We start from the raw sequence: 19,749 nt of genomic DNA on the forward strand, positions 1-19,749 counted from the left end.
TCAATATGACAGTTTTCTGAACACTATACATGCTGCTCAAAGAGCGTTTATCCCATATAAAGAAATTAGATCAAATAGAAATGACCCAAAATGGATGAATAATAGGCTCAAATATCTACTAGGGCATAAGAAAGGAATTTATAGGCGTATCAAAAGAGGTGAGGGTCATCTTATGAATCAGTATATTGACATTAAGAGGGACATTAAAAAGGGGATAAGAAAAGCTAAAAGGGACTATGAAATTAAAGTTGCTAGGGATTCTAAAACTAACCCAAAAAGTTTTTTCCAGGTCTATAGAACAAAAGTTAGAGATAAGATAGGTCCCCTTAAAAATAACTATGGGCACCTTACTGACAATGAGAATGAAATGTGCTTGATTTTAAATAATTATTTTCTCTCAGTTTTTACACAGGAAGACACTAACAATATTCCAGTAATTAATTTTTACAGTGGGCTAGAAGAAGATAAATTATGTAACATCACAGTCACTAGTGAGATGGTTGTGAGGCAGATAGACAGACTGAAGCAAAATAAGTCGCCGGGTCCTGATGAGGTTTTTTCAAGGGTTCTTAAGGAATGCAAAATGGAACTCTGTGAACCATTAACTAATATTTTTAATTTATCTCTTCAAACAGGTGTAGTGTCTGATATGTGGAAGATGGCTAATGTAACTCCTATTTTTAAAACAGGGGACAAGTCGTTACCGTCAAATTACCGCCCAATAAGCCTGACCTCAATTGTAGGCAAATTACTAGAGTCAATTATAGCTGAGATTATAAGAAGCCATCTCGATAAGCATAGCTTGATTAATGATACTCAGCATGGATTCACAAGAGGCCGGTCTTGTCTAACTAATTTATTAACTTTCTTCAGTAAAGCTTTTGAGGCTGTTGACCACAATAAAGAATTTGATATTATTTACTTAGATTTTAGTAAGGCTTTTGATAGAGTTCCGCACCATAGACTGTTAAAGAAAGTGGCAGCTCATGGCATTGGGGGAAAAGTGCTCTCGTGGATCGAGTCATGGCTCACTGACAGGAAGCAGAGAGTGTCCATAAATGGGGTTAAATCCGAGTGGGGATCTGTAACAAGTGGCGTTCCACAGGGATCAGTCTTGGGCCCGTTGTTGTTTATAATATATATCAATGATCTTGATGAGGGAATTACTAGTGATATGAGCAAATTCGCCGATGACACAAAGATAGGTAGGATAATTGATTCAAACGTAGATGTTAGGGAACTTCAGGAGGATTTAAACAAACTCTATTCTTGGTCAGAAAAGTGGCAGATGCAGTTCAATGTAGATAAGTGCAAGGTTCTGAAGCTTGGGAGTGCCCATAACCCTAATACTTATAAATTAAATGATGTAGAACTTAGCCATACAGATTGCGAAAAGGACTTGGGGGTTATGGTGAGCAGCAACCTTAAACCAAGACAGCAATGCCTAAGCGTACGTAATAAGGCAAATAGATTACTGGGATTTATATCAAGAAGTGTAAGCAACAGAAGTCCAGAGGTCATACTGCAGCTTTATACATCATTAGTAAGGCCTCACCTTGATTATGCAGCTCAGTTCTGGTCTCCGTATTACAAAATGGACATAAATTCGTTAGAAAACATTCAGCGTAGGATGACTAAATTAATACATAGCATCAGAAATCTTCCTTATGAAGAAAGATTGAAGACTCTTAAGTTACATTCACTTGTTAGACGAAGAATGAGGGGAGACCTGATCGAAGTGTATAAGTGGAAGATAGGTATTAATAAAGGGGATATTAATAAGGTCTTGAGGATGTCTCTCCAAGAGAGAACCCGCAGTAATGGATTTAAATTAGATAAGTTTAGATTTAGAAAGGACATAGGAAAGTATTGGTTTGGAAATAGGGTAGTTGATGAGTGGAACAGTCTACCTAGTTGGGTTATTGAGGCTAGGACTTTGGGTAGTTTCAAATCTAGGTTGGATAAGTACATGAGTGGGAAGGGTTGGATTTGAGTGGGACTTTCACATCAGAGCTTATTTCTTGGGTAGCATTGAAAATTGGGTTGGGTAAATGTTTTGTTAGTGGGATGAATTGTAAAGGACCTGCCTAGTATGGGCCAGCAGGCCTCCTGCAGTGTTCCTCCTTTCTTATGTTCTTATGTAAAGTCTATCTACTACACCAGGGTCATTAAGACTGGTTGGTTGGTTAATGGGGTTTAAAGTCTATCTACTACACCAGGGTCATTAAGACTGGTTGGTTGGTTAATGGGGTTTAAAGTCTATCTACTACACCAGGGTCATTAAGACTGGTTGGTTAATGGGGTTTAAAGTCTATCTACTACACCAGGGTCATTAAGACTGGTTGGTTAATGGGGTTTAAAGTCTATCTACTACACCAGGGTCATTAAGACTGGTTGGTTGGTTAATGGGGTTTAAAGTCTATCTACTACACCAGGCTCATTAAGACTGTTTGGTTGGTTAATGGGTTTAAAGTCTATCTACTACACCAGGGTCATTAAGACTGGTTGGTTGGTTAATGGGGTTTAAAGTCTATCTACTACACCAGGGTCATTAAGACTGGTTGGTTGGTTAATGGGGTTTAAAGTCTATCTACCACACCAGGGTCATTAAGACTGGTTGGTTGGTTAATGGGGTTTAAAGTCTATCTACTACACCAGGGTCATTAAGACTGGTTGGTTAATGGGGTTTAAAGTCTATCTACCACACCAGGGTCATTAAGACTGGTTGGTTGGTTAATGGGGTTTACAGTCTATCTACTACACCAGGGTCATTAAGACTGGTTGGTTAATGGGGTTTAAAGTCTATCTACTACACCAGGGTCATTAAGACTGGTTGGTTAATGGGGTTTAAAGTCTATCTACTACACCAGGGTCATTAAGACTGGTTGGTTAATGGGGTTTAAAGTCTATCTACTACACCAGGGTCATTAAGACTGGTTGGTTGGTTAATGGGGTTTACAGTCTATCTACTACACCAGGGTCATTAAGACTGGTTGGTTAATGGGGTTTAAAGTCTATCTACTACACCAGGGTCATTAAGACTGGTTGGTTAATGGGGTTTAAAGTCTATCTACCACACCAGGGTCATTAAGACTGGTTGGTTGGTTAATGGGGTTTAAAGTCTATCTACTACACCAGGGTCATTAAGACTGGTTGGTTGGTTAATGGGGTTTAAAGTCTATCTACCACACCAGGGTCATTAAGACTGGTTGGTTGGTTAATGGGGTTTAAAGTCTATCTACTACACCAGGGTCATTAAGACTGGTTGGTTAATGGGGTTTAAAGTCTATCTACTACACCAGGGTCATTAAGACTGGTTGGTTGGTTAATGGGGTTTACAGTCTATCTACTACACCAGGGTCATTAAGACTGGTTGGTTAATGGGGTTTAAAGTCTATCTACTACACCAGGGTCATTAAGACTGGTTGGTTGGTTAATGGGGTTTAAAGTCTATCTATCTATCTACTACACCAGGGTCATTAAGACTGGCTGGTTAATGGGGTTTAAAGTCTACTACACCAGGGTCATTAAGACTGGCTGGTTAATAGGGTTTAAAGTCTATCTACTACACGAGGATCATTAAGACTGGTTGGTTAATGGGGTTTAAAGTCTATCTACTACACCAGGGTCATTAAGACTGGCTGGTTAATAAGGTTTAAAGTCTATCTACTACAGTAGGGTCATTAAGACTGGTTGGTTAATGGGGTTTAAAGTCTATCTACTACACCAGGGTCAGTATAGTCTATCTACTACACCAGGGTCATTAAGACTGGCTGGTTAATAAGGTTTAAAGTCTATCTACTACACGAGGATCATAAAGACTGGTTGGTTAATGGGGTTTAAAGTCTATGTACTACACCAGGGTCATTAAGACTGGTTGGTTAATAGGGTTTAAAGTCTATCTACTACAGTAGGGTCATTAAGACTGGTTGGTTAATGGGGTTTAAAGTCTATCTACTACACCAGGGTCAGTATAGTCTATCTACTACACAAGGATCATTAAGACTGGCTGCTTAATGGGGTTTAAAGTCTACTACACCAGGGTCATTAAGACTGGCTGCTTAATGGGGTTTAAAGTCTACTACACCAGGGTCATTAAGACTGGCTGGTTAATAGGGTTTAAAGTCTATCTACTACACGAGGATCATTAAGACTGGCTGGTTAATGGGGTTTAAAGTCTATCTACTACACCAGGGTCAGTATAGTCTATCTACTACACCAGGATCATTAAGACTGGCTGCTTAATGGGGTTTAAAGTCTACTACACCAGGGTCATTAAGACTGGCTGGTTAATAGGGTTTAAAGTCTATCTACTACACGAGGATCATTAAGACTGGTTGGTTAATGGGGTTTAAAGTCTATCTACTACACCAGGGTCATTAAAACGGGTTGGTTGTTTAATGGGGTTTAAAGTCTATCTACTACACCAGGGTCATTAAGACTGGTTGGTTAATGGGGTTTAAAGTCTATCTACTACACCAGGGTCATTAAGACTGGTTGGTTAATGGGGTTTAAAGTCTATCTACTACACCAGGGTCATTAAGACTGGTTGGTTAATGGGGTTTAAAGTCTATCTAATACACCAGGGTCATTAAGACTGGTTGGTTAATGGGGTTTAAAGTCTATCTACACCAGGGTCATTAAGACTGGTTGGTTAATGGGGTTTAAAGTCTATCTACTACACCAGGGTCATTAAGACTGGTTGGTTAATGGGGTTTAAAGTCTATCTACTACACCAGGGTCATTAAGACTGGTTGGTTAATGGGGTTTACAGTCTATCTACTACACCAGGGTCATTAAGACTGGTTGGTTAATGGGGTTTAAAGTCTATCTACTACACCAGGGTCATTAAGACTGGTTGGTTAATGGGATTTACAGTCTATCTACTACACCAGGGTCATTAAGACTGGTTGGTTAATGGGGTTTACAGTCTATCTACTACACCAGGGTCATTAAGACTGGTTGGTTAATGGGGTTTACAGTCTATCTACTACACCAGGGTCATTAAGACTGGATGGTTAATGGGGTTTACAGTCTATCTACTACACCAGGGTCATTAAGACTGGTTGGTTAATGGGGTTTACAGTCTATCTACTACACCAGGGTCATTAAGACTGGTTGGTTAATGGGGTTTAAAGTCTATCTACTACACCAGGGTCATTAAGACTGGTTGGTTGGTTAATGGGGTTTAAAGTCTATCTACTACACCAGGGTCATTAAGACTGGTTGGTTGGTTAATGGGGTTTAAAGTCTATCTACTACACCAGGGTCATTAAGACTGGTTGGTTGGTTAATGGGGTTTACAGTCTATCTACTACACACACACACACACTTACATTGTTCTCGTCAAATACCCGAAATACCAGAGATGCAAATTTTGTTGGATCTCCCTGTGGGAAGAATTGCTTGTATATCTTGATAAAGCCCTGTGAGGGAGAGAGAGAGAGAGTGAGAGAGAGTTAGTGTGTGGGAGTAAGCATGAATAAATATATATATATCACTTACCAAACTGCGACAGGCCAGGATTCGACCCCACGGCACATTGTCCCGCTTCGAGCGAAAACACAACGTACGTGTCACCTTATCCACGTACGTTGTGTTGTCTCTTGAGGCGGGACAATGTATCGTGGGGTCGAATCCTGGCCTGCCGCAATTTAGTAAATGATATATATATATATATATATATATATATATATATATATATATATATATATATATATATATATATATATATATATATATATATATATAGTGAATACTAGAATAATTATTTTGGATTCTTTCGAAAAATTCAATATTTAAGAAAATGGTCAATAAATCTGATTTCCTCTCATTACTAATAAATTACGTTTAACACGGTACAAAAGAATCACTTAAAAATAACTTTTAAAGGGTTTCTAAGACTATTGTGACGTTTTTTGTGTGGTAAAGGTGAGGATACAAGTAAAGGCAACTCTGAATTAGACGGGTCCCCTGGTGTACTTTATCAAATAACGATATATGGGTGTTGAAGTTGTGTCTTGATTATTCAACTCAGCCAGAACCACTCATATATATTTGTCCAATCTCTTTTTAAAGCATTCTGTAGCAGATTTCCTCTGATATATTGTTAGTTCTGAGAGGGTGAGTCCCTCACCCTGGAGAAGAGTTCAGTACCATGATCTGGAACATTCATGACCCTGGAAGGCTTAGGTTTGAGGTGGGTGAGTCCCTCACCCTGGAGAAGAGTTCAGTACCATGATCTGGAACATTCATGACCCTGGAAGGCTTAGGTTTGAGGTGGGTGAGTCCCTCACCCTGGAGAAGAGTTCAGTACCATGATCTGGAACATTCATGACCCTGGAAGGCTTAGGTTTGAGGTGGGTGAGTCCCTCACCCTGGAGAAGAGTTCAGTACCATGATCTGGAACAGTTCATGACCCTGGAAGGCTTAGGTTTGAGGTGGGTGAGTCCCTCACCCTGGAGAAGAGTTCAGCACCATGATCTGGAACAGTTCATGACCCTGGAAGGCTTAGGTTTGAGGTGGGTGAGTCCCTCACCCTGGAGAAGAGTTCAGTACCATGATCTGGAACAGTTCATGACCCTGGAAGGCTTAGGTTTGAGGTGGGTGAGTCCCTCACCCTGGAGAAGAGTTCAGCACCATGATCTGGAACAGTTCATGACCCTGGAAGGCTTAGGTTTGAGGTGGGTGAGTCCCTCACCCTGGAGAAGAGTTCAGTACCATGATCTGGAACAGTTCATGACCCTGGAAGGCTTAGGTTTGAGGTGGGTGAGTCCCTCACCCTGGAGGAGAGTTCAGCACCATGATCTGGAACAGTTCATGACCCTGGGAGGCTTAGGTTTGAGGTGGGTGAGTCCCTCACCCTGGAGAAGACCTTTGTTCCATAATCTTATACAATGTGAACTTGTAGCACCAGTAAGGAGACTTATCTACTGTCAGAAGGTGAGGTCCAGCCCACCTTACTATGGTGGTGCTTAGTGACTGTATTGACTGAACCATGTAGTCAGGTGGGTAATTTATAATATAAAAATATATTTATTTACTACCAGTACATGTACAAGGTATACATGTACAAGGTATACATGTACAAGGTATACATGTACAAGGTATACATGTACAAGGTATACATGTACAAGGTATACATGTACAAGGTATACAGACCATAGTTGACACCCATGACATACTGCTATATAGAAAGTACCTTGTTATGTTGAGCATTTCCTGCAAATTATGTCAGTTTTGTGCCAGGATGTGACCCACACCAGTCCACTAACACCCAGGATGTGACCCACACCAGTCCACTAACACCCAGGATGTGACCCACACCAGTCCACTAACACCCGGGATGCCACCCACACCAGTCCACTAACACCCAGGATGTGACTAGTATGGGTCACATCCTGGGTGTTAGTGGACTGGTGTGGGTCACATCCTGGGTGTTAGTGGACTGGTGTGGGTCACATCCTGGCACAAAACTGACATAATTTGCAGGAAATGCTCAACATAACAAGGTACTTTCTATACAGCAGTATGTCATGGGTGTCAACTATGGTCTGTATAAGTTGCATCAGGTACTGCTAGAAATAAACATTATTAAAGTGAGAATCATACAACACCTACATACATACATATATATACGTATATATATACTATATATATGTATATATATATATATATATATATATATATATATATATATATATATATATATATAATATACCCATTGAGGTACTACCGTCCTGCCAAGTGAGTGTAAAACGAAGCCTGTGATTGTTTTACATGATGGTAGGATTGCTGATGTCTTTTGTCTGTCTCATAAATATGCAAGATTACAGGCATGTCTTGCTACTTCTACTTACACTTAGGTCACACTACACATACATGTACACATTTATTTATACACACTCATCTGAGTTTTCTTTGATTTTATCTTAATAGTTCTTGGTCTTATTAATTTTCCTTTTATATCCATGGGGAAGTGGAATAAGAATCTTTCCTCCGTAAGCCATGCGTGTTGTAAAAGTCAACTAAAATGCCGGGAACAATGGGCTAGTAACCCCTTTTCCTGTAAAGATTACTAAAAAGAATAAGAAGAAGAAAATTGTCAAAGTGGGAAGTCTGAATGTGCGTGGATGTTGTGCAGATGATAAGAAAGAGATGATTGTGGATGTTATGAATGAGAAGAAGCTGGATGTCCTGGCTTTAAGTGAAACAAAGCTGAAGGGGGTGGGAGAGTTTCAGTGGAGAGGAATAAATGGGATTAGGTCAGGGGTTTCAAATAGAGTTAGAGCTAAAAAAGGAGTAGCAATAATGTTGAAGGATAAGCTATGGCAGGAAAAGAGGGACTATAAATGTATTAATTCAAGGATTATGTGGAGTAAAATAAAGATTGGATGTGAAAAGTGGGTTATAATAAGCGTGTATGCACCTGGAGAAGAGAGAAGTGTAGAGGAGAGAGAGAGATTCTGGGAAATGTTGAGTGAATGCGTGGGGAGTTTTGAATCAAGTGTGAGAGTAATGGTGGTTGGGGATTTTAATGCTAAAGTGGGTAAAAATGTTATGGAGGGAGTAGTAGGTAAATTTGGGGTGCCAGGGGTAAATGTAAATGGGGAGCCTTTAATTGAGCTATGTGTAGAAAGAAATTTGGTAATAAGTAATACATATTTTATGAAAAAGAGGATAAATAAATATACAAGGTATGATGTAGCACGTAATGAAAGTAGTTTATTAGATTATGTATTGGTGGATAAAAGGTTGATGGGTAGGCTCCAGGATGTACATGTTTATAGAGGGGCAACTGATATATCGGATCATTATTTAGTTGTAGCTACAGTTAGAGTAAGAGGTAGATGGGAAAAGAGGAAGGTGGCAACAACAAGTAAGAGGGAAGTGAAAGTGTATAAACTAAGGGAGGAGGAAGTTCGGGTGAGATATAAGCGACTATTGGCAGAAAGGTGGGCTAGTGCAAAGATGAGTAGTGGGGGGGTTGAAGAGGGTTGGAATAGTTTTAAAAATGCAGTATTAGAATGTGGGGCAGAAGTTTGTGGTTATAGGAGGGTGGGGGCAGGAGGAAAGAGGAGTGATTGGTGGAATGATGAAGTAAAGGGTGTGATAAAAGAGAAAAAGGTAGCTTATGAGAGGTTTTTACAAAGCAGAAGTGTTATAAGAAGAGCAGAGTATATGGAGAGTAAAAGAAAGGTAAAGAGAGTGGTGAGAGAGTGCAAAAGGAGAGCAGATGATAGAGTGGGAGAGGCACTGTCAAGAAATTTTAATGAAAATAAGAAAAAATTTTGGAGTGAGTTAAACAAGTTAAGAAAGCCTAGGGAAAATATGGATTTGTCAGTTAAAAACAGAGTAGGGGAGTTAGTAGATGGGGAGATGGAGGTATTGGGTAGATGGCGAGAATATTTTGAGGAACTTTTAAATGTTAAGGAAGAAACAGAGGCAGTAATTTCATGCACTGGTCAGGGAGGTATACCATCTTTTAGGAGTGAAGAAGAGCAGAATGTAAGTGTGGGGGAGGTACGTGAGGCATTACGTAAAATGAAAGGGGGTAAAGCAGCTGGAACTGATGGGATCATGACAGAAATGTTAAAAGCAGGGGGGGATATAGTGTTGGAGTGGTTGGTACTTTTGTTTAATAAATGTATGAAAGAGGGGAAGGTACCTAGGGATTGGCAGAGAGCATGTATAGTCCCTTTATATAAAGGGAAAGGGGACAAAAGAGACTGTAAAAATTATAGAGGAATAAGCTTACTGAGTATACCAGGAAAAGTGTACGGTAGGGTTATAATTGAAAGAATTAGAGGTAAGACAGAATGTAGGATTGCGGATGAGCAAGGAGGTTTTAGAGTGGGTAGGGGATGTGTAGATCAGGTGTTTACATTGAAGCATATATGTGAACAGTATTTAGATAAAGATAGGGAAGTTTTTATTGCATTTATGGATTTAGAAAAGGCATATGATAGAGTGGATAGAGGAGCAATGTGGCAGATGTTGCAAGTATATGGAATAGGTGGTAAGTTATTAAATGCTGTAAAGAGTTTTTATGAGGATAGTGAGGCTCAGGTTAGGGTGTGTAGAAGAGAGGGAGACTACTTCCCGGTAAAAGTAGGTCTTAGACAGGGATGTGTAATGTCACCATGGTTGTTTAATATATTTATAGATGGGGTTGTAAAGGAAGTAAATGCTAGGGTGTTTGGGAGAGGGGTGGGATTAAATTATGGGGAATCAAATTCAAAATGGGAATTGACACAGTTACTTTTTGCTGATGATACTGTGCTTATGGGAGATTCTAAAGAAAAATTGCAAAGGTTAGTGGATGAGTTTGGGAGAGTGTGTAAAGGTAGAAAGTTGAAAGTGAACATAGAAAAGAGTAAGGTGATGAGGGTGTCAAATGATTTAGATAAAGAAAAATTGGATATCAAATTGGGGAGGAGGAGTATGGAAGAAGTGAATGTTTTCAGATACTTGGGAGTTGACGTGTCGGCGGATGGATTTATGAAGGATGAGGTTAATCATAGAATTGATGAGGGAAAAAAGGTGAGTGGTGCGTTGAGGTATATGTGGAGTCAAAAAACGTTATCTATGGAGGCAAAGAAGGGAATGTATGAAAGTATAGTAGTACCAACACTCTTATATGGGTGTGAAGCTTGGGTGGTAAATGCAGCAGCGAGGAGACGGTTGGAGGCAGCGGAGATGTCCTGTTTAAGGGCAATGTGTGGTGTAAATATTATGCAGAAAATTCGGAGTGTGGAAATTAGGAGAAGGTGTGGAGTAAATAAAAGTATTAGTCAGAGGGCAGAAGAGGGGTTGTTGAGGTGGTTTGGTCATTTAGAGAGAATGGATCACAGTAGAATGACATGGAAAGCATATAAATCTATAGGGGAAGGAAGGCGGGGTAGGGGTCGTCCTCGAAAGGGTTGGAGAGAGGGGGTAAAGGAGGTTTTGTGGGTAAGGGGCTTGGACTTCCAGCAAGCGTGCGTGAGCGTGTTAGATAGGAGTGAATGGAGACGAATGGTACTTGGGACCTGACGATCTGTTGGAGTGTGAGCAGGGTAATATTTAGTGAAGGGATTCAGGGAAACCGGTTATTTTCATATAGTCGGACTTGAGTCCTGGAAATGGGAAGTACAATGCCTGCACTTTAAAGGAGGGGTTTGGGATATTGGCAGTTTGGAGGGATATGTTGTGTATCTTTATATGTTTATGCTTCTAGACTGTTGTATTCTGAGCACCTCTGCAATAACAGTGATAATGTGCGAGTGTGGTGAAAGTGTTGAATGATGATGAAAGTATTTTCTTTTTGGGGATTTTCTTTCTTTTTTGGGTCACCCTGCCTCGGTGGGAGACGGCCGACTTGTTGAAAAAAAAAAAAAAAAAAAAAAAAAAAAAAAAAAAATATATATATATATATATATATATATATATATATATATATATATATATATATATATATATATATATATTATATATATAGTAGTATGAGTACTATGATAGACATAATACTGACCGTCTCTGTAAGTAGACCATTCGGACAGTCCTTCAGGAAGCCCTTGTGCCTGTAGGCAGAAAATGTAAGTCAAAATATTTTCTCAAAATTTACAACTTACTTATGTAACTATTTATTAATTTTATAAGCAAAATGAGTGCTTATTTTAAAATTTGTCATTTATTATACAAATGTGATTTTTTGTAATGTTGATCAAAAATTTTAATAGAGGTAATAATTGATTAAAATTCTTTTTTCAGTTTTTTGAAAAAAAGTCGATTTTTTCGATTTTTTTCTCAAAATTTGTCGATGATATGGTTTCTATATACAGTCGACCCCCGGTTAACGAACTATTTTCATTCCAGTAGTATGTTCAGGTGCCAGTACTGACCGAATTTTTTCTCATAAGGAATATTGTGAAGTAGATTAGTCCATTTCAGACCCCCAAACATACACGTACAAGCGCACTTACATAAATACACTTACATAATTGGTCGCATTTGGAGGTGATCGTTAAGCGGGGGTCCACTGTATTTATAAAATGAAAAATATTATACTTATTTTGTGCAGATAAGTGAAATTTAATGTGTTTAATATAATAATAATAATAATAATAATTACCTTGGTAATTATCTGTGTGTAATTACCTTGGTAATTATCTGTGTAATTATCTTGGTAATTATCTGTTTGTAATTATCTTGGTAATTATGTGTGTTTAATTATCTTGGTAATTATGTGTGTGTAATTATCTTGGTAATTATCTGTTTGTAATTATCTTGGTAATTATGTGTGTGTAATTATCTTGGTAATTATGTGTGTGTAATTATCTTGGTAATTATGTGTGTGTAATTATCTTGGTAATTATGTGTGTGTAATTATCTTGGTAATTATGTGTGTGTAATTATCTTGGTAATTATGTGTGTGTAATTATCTTGGTAATTATGTGTGTGTAATTATCTTGGTAATTATGTGTGTGTAATTATCTTGGTAATTATGTGTGTGTAATTATCTTGGTAATTATCTGTGTGTAATTATCTTGCTAATTATCTATGTGTAATTATCTTGGTAATTATCTGTGTGTAATTATCTTGGTAATTATCTATGTGTAATTATCTTCGTAATTATCTGTGTGTAATTACCTTGGTAATTATCTGTGTGTAATTATCTTGGTAATTATCTGTGTGTAATTATCTTGCTAATTATCTGTGTGTAATTATCTTGGTAATTATCTGTGTAATTATCTTGGTAATTATCTGTGTGTAATTATCTTGGTAATTATCTGTGTGTAATTATCTTGGTAATTATCAGTGTGTAATTATCTTGGTAATTATCTGTGTGTAATTATCTTGGTAATTAACAGTGTGTAATTATCTTGGTAATTATCAGTGTGTAATTATCTTGGTAATTATCTGTGTGTAATTATCTTGGTAATTATCTGTTTGTAATTACCTTGGTAATTATCTGTGTGTAATTATCTTGGTAATTATCTGTGTGTAATTATCTTGGTAATTATCTGTTTGTAATTACCTTGGTAATTATCTGTGTGTAATTATCTTGGTAATTATCTGTTTGTAATTATCTTGGTAATTATCTGTGTGTAATTATCTTATTAATTATCTGTGTAATTATCTTGGTAATTATCTGTGTGTAATTATCTTGGTAATTATCTGTGTGTAATTATCTTGGTAATTATCTATGCGTAATTATCTTGGTAATTATCTATGTGTAATCATCTTGGTAATTATCTGTGTGAAATTATCTTGGTAATTATCTATGTGTAATTATCTTGGTAATTATCTATGTGTAATTATCTTGGTAATTATCTATGTGTAATTATCTTGGGAAATATCTGTGTGTAATTATCTTGGTAATTATCTGTGTGTAATTATCTTGGTAATTATCTATGTGTAATTATCTTGGTAATTATCTGTGTGTAATTATCTTGGTAATTAGCTGTGTAATTATCTTGGTAATTATCTATGTGTAATTATCTTGGTAATTATCTGTGTGTAATTATCTTGGTAATTATCTGTGTGTAATTATCTTGGTAATTATCTATGTGTAATTACCTTGGTAATTAGCTGTGTAATTATCTTGGTAATTATCTATGTGTAATTATCTTGGTAATTATCTATGTGTAATTATCTTGGTAATTATCTGTGTGTAATTATCTTGGTAATTATGTGTGTAATTATCTTGGTAATTATCTATGTGTAATTACCCTGGTAATTAGCTGTGTAATTATCTTGGTAATTACCTTGGTAATTATCTGTGTGTAATTATCTTGGTAATTATCTATGTGTAATTATCTTGGTAATTACCTTGGTAATTAGCTGTGTGTAATTATCTTGGTAATTATCTGTGTGTAATTATCTTGGTAATTATCTGTGTGTAATTATCTTGGTAATTATCTGTGTGTAATTATCTTGGTAATTATCTGTGTAATTATCTTGGAAATTATCTGTGTAATTATCTTGGTAATTATCTGTGTGTAATTATCTTGGTAATTAATTGGGTAATTATCTGTGTGTAATTATCTTGATAATAACCTTGGTAATTATCTGCGTGTAATTATCTTGGTAATTATCTGTGTGTAATTATCTTGGTAATTATCTGTGTGTAATTATCTTGGTAATTACCTTGGTAATTATCTGTGTGTAATTATCTTGGTAATTATCTGTGTGTAATTATCTTGGTAATTATCTGTGTGTAATTATCTTGGTAATTACCTTGGTAATTATCTATGTGTAATTATCTTAGTAATTATCTGTGTGTAATTATCTTGGTAATTATCTGTGTGTAATTATCTTGGTAATTATCTTGGTAATTAAATTATCTGTGTGTAATTATCTTGGTAATTATCTGTGTGTAATTATCTTGGTAATTATCTGTGTGTAATTATCTTGGTAATTACCTTGGTAATTATCTGTGTGTAATTATCTTGGTAATTATCTGTGTGTAATTATCTTGGTAATTATCTGTGTGTAATTATCTTGGTAATTACCTTGGTAATTATCTGTGTGTAATTATCTTGGTAATTATCTGTGTGCAATTATCTTGGTAATTACCTTGGTAATTATCTGTGTGTAATTATCTTGGTAATTATCTGTGTGTAATTATCTTGGTAATTATCTGTGTGCAATTATCTTGGTAATTACCTTGGTAATTATCTGTGTAATTATCTTGGTAATTATCTGTGTGTAATTATCTTGGTAATTATCTTGGTAATTATCTGTGTAATTATCTTGGTAATTATCTGTGTGTAATTATCTTGGTAATTACCTTGGTAATTATCTGTGTGTAATTATCTTGGTAATTATCTGTGTGTAATTATCTTGGTAATTACCTTGGTAATTATCTGTGTAATTATCTTGGTAATTATCTGTGTGTAATTATCTTGGTAATTATCTGTGTGTAATTATCTTGGTAATTACCTTGGTAATTATCTGTGTGTAATTATCTTGGTAATTATCTGTGTGTAATTATCTTGGTAATTATCTGTGTGTAATTATCTTGGTAATTACCTTGGTAATTATCTGTGTGTAATTATCTTGGTAATTATCAGTGTGTAATTATCTTGGTAATTATCTGTGTGTAATTATCTTGGTAATTATCTGTGTAATTATCTTGGTAATTATCTGCGTGTAATTATCTTGGTAATTATGTGTGTAATTATCTTGGTAATTATCTGTGTGTAATTATCTTGGTAATTATCTGTGTGTAATTATCTTGGTAATTATCTGTGTGTAATTATCTTGGTAATTATCTGTGTGTAATTATCTTGGTAATTATCTGTGTGTAATTATCTTGGTAATTATCTGTGTAATTATCTTGGTAATTATCTGTGAGTAATCATCTTGGTAATTATATATGTGTAATTATCTTGGCAATTATCTGTGTGTAATTATCTTGGTAATTATCTGTGTGTAATTATCTTGGTAATTATCTGTGTGTAATTACCTTGGTAATTATCTGTGTGTAATTATCTGTGTGTAATTATCTTGGTAATTATCTATGTGTAATGATCTTGGCAATTATCTATGTGTAATTATCTTGGTAATTATCTGTGTGTAATTATCTTGGTAATTATCTGTGTGTAATTATCTTGGTAATTATCTGTGTGTAATTATCTTGGTAATTATCTGTGTGTAATTATCTTGGTAATTATCTGTGTGTAATTATCTTGGTAATTATCTATGTGTAATTATCTTGGTAATTATCTATGTGTAATTATCTTGGTAATTATCTGTGTGTAATTATCTTGGTAATTATCTGTGTGTAATTATCTTCGTAATTATCTGTGTAATTATCTTGGTAATTATCTGTGTGTAATTATCTTGGTAATTATCTGTGTGTAATTATCTTGGTAATTATCTGTGTGTAATTATCTTGTTAATTATCTGTGTGTAATTATCTTGGTAATTATCTGTGTGTAATTATCTTGGTAATTATCTGTGTGTAATTATCTTGGTAATTATCTGTGTAATTATCTTGGTAATTATCTGTGTAATTATCTTGGTAATTATCTGTGAGTAATCATCTTGGTAATTATGTGTAATTATCTTGGCAATTATCTGTGTGTAATTATCTTGGTAATTATCTGTGTGTAATTATCTTGGTAATTATCGTGGTAATTATCTATGTGTAATTACCTTGGTAATTATCTGTGTGTAATTATCTTGGTAATTATCTATGTGTAATTATCTTGGCAATTATCTGTGTGTAATTATCTTGGTAATTATCTGTGTGTAATTATCTTGGTAATTATCTATGTTTAATTATCTTGGTAATTATCTTGGTAATTATCTGTGTTTAATTATCTTGGTAATTATCTATGTGTAATTATCTTGGTAATTATCTGTGTGTAATTATCTTGGTAATTATCTGTGTGTAATTATCTTGGTAATTATCTATGTGTAATTATCTTGGTAATTATCTGTGTGTAATTATCTGTGTGTATTTATCTTGGTAATTATCTGTGTGTAATTATCTTGGTAATTATCTGTATGTAATTATCTTGGTAATTATATGTGTGTAATTATCTTGGTAATTTCCTTGGTAATTATCTGTGTGTAATTATCTTGGTAATTACCTTGGTAATTATCTGTGTGTAATTAGTGGTACTCTCAATTATCTATACAAAGTAACTATAGTTACTGTGCAGAGATAACAGGTGTTTTATATGTAGTGAATATCTGCAGGTGTTGATGATTAAGTCACCTGTGTTAACACCTGTGTCTTTATTGACAGGTGTTGATGATTAAGTCACCTGTGTTAACACCTGTGTCTTTATTGACAGGTGTTGATGATTAAGTCACCTGTGTTAACACCTGTGTCTTTATTGACAGGTGTTGATGATTAAGTCACCTGTGTTAACACCTGTGTCTTTATTGACAGGTGTTGATGATTAAGTCACCTGTGTTAACACCTGTGTCTTTATTGACAGGTGTTGATGATTAAGTCACCTGTGTTAACACCTGTGTCTTTATTGACAGGTGTTGATGATTAAGTCACCTGTGTTAACACCTGTGTCTTTATTGACAGGTGTTGATGATTAAGTCACCTGTGTTAACACCTGTGTCTTTATTGACAGGTGTTGATGATTAAGTCACCTGTGTTAACACCTGTGTCTTTATTGACAGGTGTTGATGATTAAGTCACCTGTGTTAACACCTGTGTCTTTATTGACAGGTGTTGATGATTAAGTCACCTGTGTTAACACCTGTGTCTTTATTGACAGGTGTTGATGATTAAGTCACCTGTGTTAACACCTGTGTCTTTATTGACAGGTGTTGATGATTAAGTCACCTGTGTTAACACCTGTGTCTTTATTGACAGGTGTTGATGATTAAGTCACCTGTGTTAACACCTGTGTCTTTATTGACAGGTGTTGATGATTAAGTCACCTGTGTCTTTATTGACAGGTGTTGATGATTAAGACACCTGTGTCTTTATTGACAGGTGTTGATGATTAAGACACCTGTGTCTTTATTGACAGGTGTTGATGATTAAGACACCTGTGTTAACACCTGTGTCTTTATTGACAGGTGTTGATGATTAAGACACCTGTGTCTTTATTGACAGGTGTTGATGATTAAGACACCTGTGTCTTTATTGACAGGTGTTGATGATTAAGACACCTGTGTCTTTATTGACAGGTGTTGATGATTAAGACACCTGTGTTAACACCTGTGTCTTTATTGACAGGTGTTGATGATTAAGTCACCTGTGTTAACACCTGTGTCTTTATTGACAGGTGTTGATGATTAAGACACCTGTGTTAACACCTGTGTCTTTATTGACAGGTGTTGATAATTAAGACACCTGTGTTAACACCTGTGTCTTTATTGACAGGTGTTGATGATTAAGTCACCAGTGTTAACACCTGTGTCTTTATTGACAGGTGTTGATGATTAAGTCACCAGTGTTAACACCTGTGTCTTTATTGACAGGTGTTGATAATTAAGACACCTGTGTTAACACCTGTGTCTTTATTGACAGGTGTTGATGATTAAGTCACCAGTGTTAACACCTGTGTCTTTATTGACAGGTGTTGATGATTAAGACACCTGTGTTAACACCTGTGTCTTTATTGACAGGTGTTGATAATTAAGACACCTGTGTTAACACCTGTGTCTTTATTGACAGGTGTTGATGATTAAGACACCTGTGTTAACACCTGTGTCTTTATTGACAGGTGTTGATAATTAAGACACCTGTGTTAACACCTGTGTCTTTATTGACAGGTGTTGATGATTAAGTCACCAGTGTTAACACCTGTGTCTTTATTGACAGGTGTTGATGATTAAGACACCTGTGTTAACACCTGTGTCTTTATTGACAGGTGTTGATGATTAAGACACCTGTGTTAACACCTGTGTCTTTATTGACAGGTGTTGATGATTAAGTCACCAGTGTTAACACCTGTGTCTTTATTGACAGGTGTTGATGATTAAGACACCTGTGTTAACACCTGTGTCTTTATTGACAGGTGTTGATGATTAAGACACCTGTGTCTTTATTGACAGGTGTTGATGATTAAGTCACCTGTGTTAACACCTGTGTCTTTATTGACAGGTGTTGATGATTAAGACACCTGTGTCTTTATTGACAGGTGTTGATGATTAAGACACCTGTGTTAACACCTGTGTCTTTATTGACAGGTGTTGATGATTAAGACACCTGTGTCTTTATTGACAGGTGTTGATGATTAAGACACCTGTGTTAACACCTGTGTCTTTATTGACAGGTGTTGATGATTAAGACACCTGTGTTAACACCTGTGTCTCTATTGACAGGTGTTGATGATTAAGACACCTGTGTTAACACCTGTGTCTTTATTGACAGGTGTTGATGATTAAGACACCTGTGTTAACACCTGTATCTTTACTGACAGGTGTTGATTATTAAGACACCTGTGTTAACACCTGTGTCTTTATTGACAGGTGTTGATGATTAAGACACCTGTGTCTTTATTGACAGGTGTTGATGATTAAGTCACCTGTGTTAACACCTGTGTCTTTATTGACAGGTGTTGATGATTAAGACACCTGTGTCTTTATTGACAGGTGTTGATGATTAAGACACCTGTGTTAACACCTGTGTCTTTATTGACAGGTGTTGATGATTAAGACACCTGTGTCTTTATTGACAGGTGTTGATGATTAAGACACCTGTGTTAACACCTGTGTCTTTATTGACAGGTGTTGATGATTAAGACACCTGTGTTAACACCTGTGTCTTTATTGACAGGTGTTGATGATTAAGACACCTGTGTTAACACCTGTGTCTTTATTGACAGGTGTTGATGATTAAGACACCTGTGTTAACACCTGTATCTTTACTGACAGGTGTTGATTATTAAGACACCTGTGTTAACACCTGTGTCTTTATTGACAGGTGTTGATGATTAAGACACCTGTGTCTTTATTGACAGGTGTTGATGATTAAGTCACCTGTGTTAACACCTGTGTCTTTATTGACAGGTGTTGATGATTAAGTCACCAGTGTTAACACCTGTGTCTTTATTGACAGGTGTTGATGATTAAGACACCTGTGTTAACACCTGTGTCTTTATTGACAGGTGTTGATGATTAAGTTACCAGTGTTAACACCTGTGTCTTTATTGACAGGTGTTGATGATTAAGTCACCAGTGTTAACACCTGTGTCTTTATTGACAGGTGTTGATGATTAAGTCACCAGTGTTAACACCTGTGTCTTTATTGACAGGTGTTGATGATTAAGACACCTGTGTTAA

The 19,749-nt window shown here is 36.2% G+C and overlaps 1 protein-coding gene across 1 annotated transcript in view; it reads right to left on the reverse strand.

The window, feature by feature from the left end:
- Positions 1-19,749, reverse strand: part of LOC128702527 (frequenin-1) — a gene marked incomplete at its 5' end in the record, with an annotated part of 64,336 nt that overhangs the window by 25,995 nt on the left and 18,592 nt on the right. Inside the window, 2 exons of the mRNA XM_070080269.1 lie at positions 5,337-5,426; positions 11,513-11,561. Of these exons, the coding sequence (XP_069936370.1) occupies positions 5,337-5,426; positions 11,513-11,561 (139 nt within the window). The remainder of the gene's footprint in view (positions 1-5,336; positions 5,427-11,512; positions 11,562-19,749) is intronic.

The sequence above is a fragment of the Cherax quadricarinatus genome, unplaced genomic scaffold (assembly GCF_038502225.1).
Source record: "Cherax quadricarinatus isolate ZL_2023a unplaced genomic scaffold, ASM3850222v1 Contig267, whole genome shotgun sequence".
Classification (NCBI taxonomy): Eukaryota; Metazoa; Arthropoda; class Malacostraca; order Decapoda; family Parastacidae; genus Cherax; species Cherax quadricarinatus.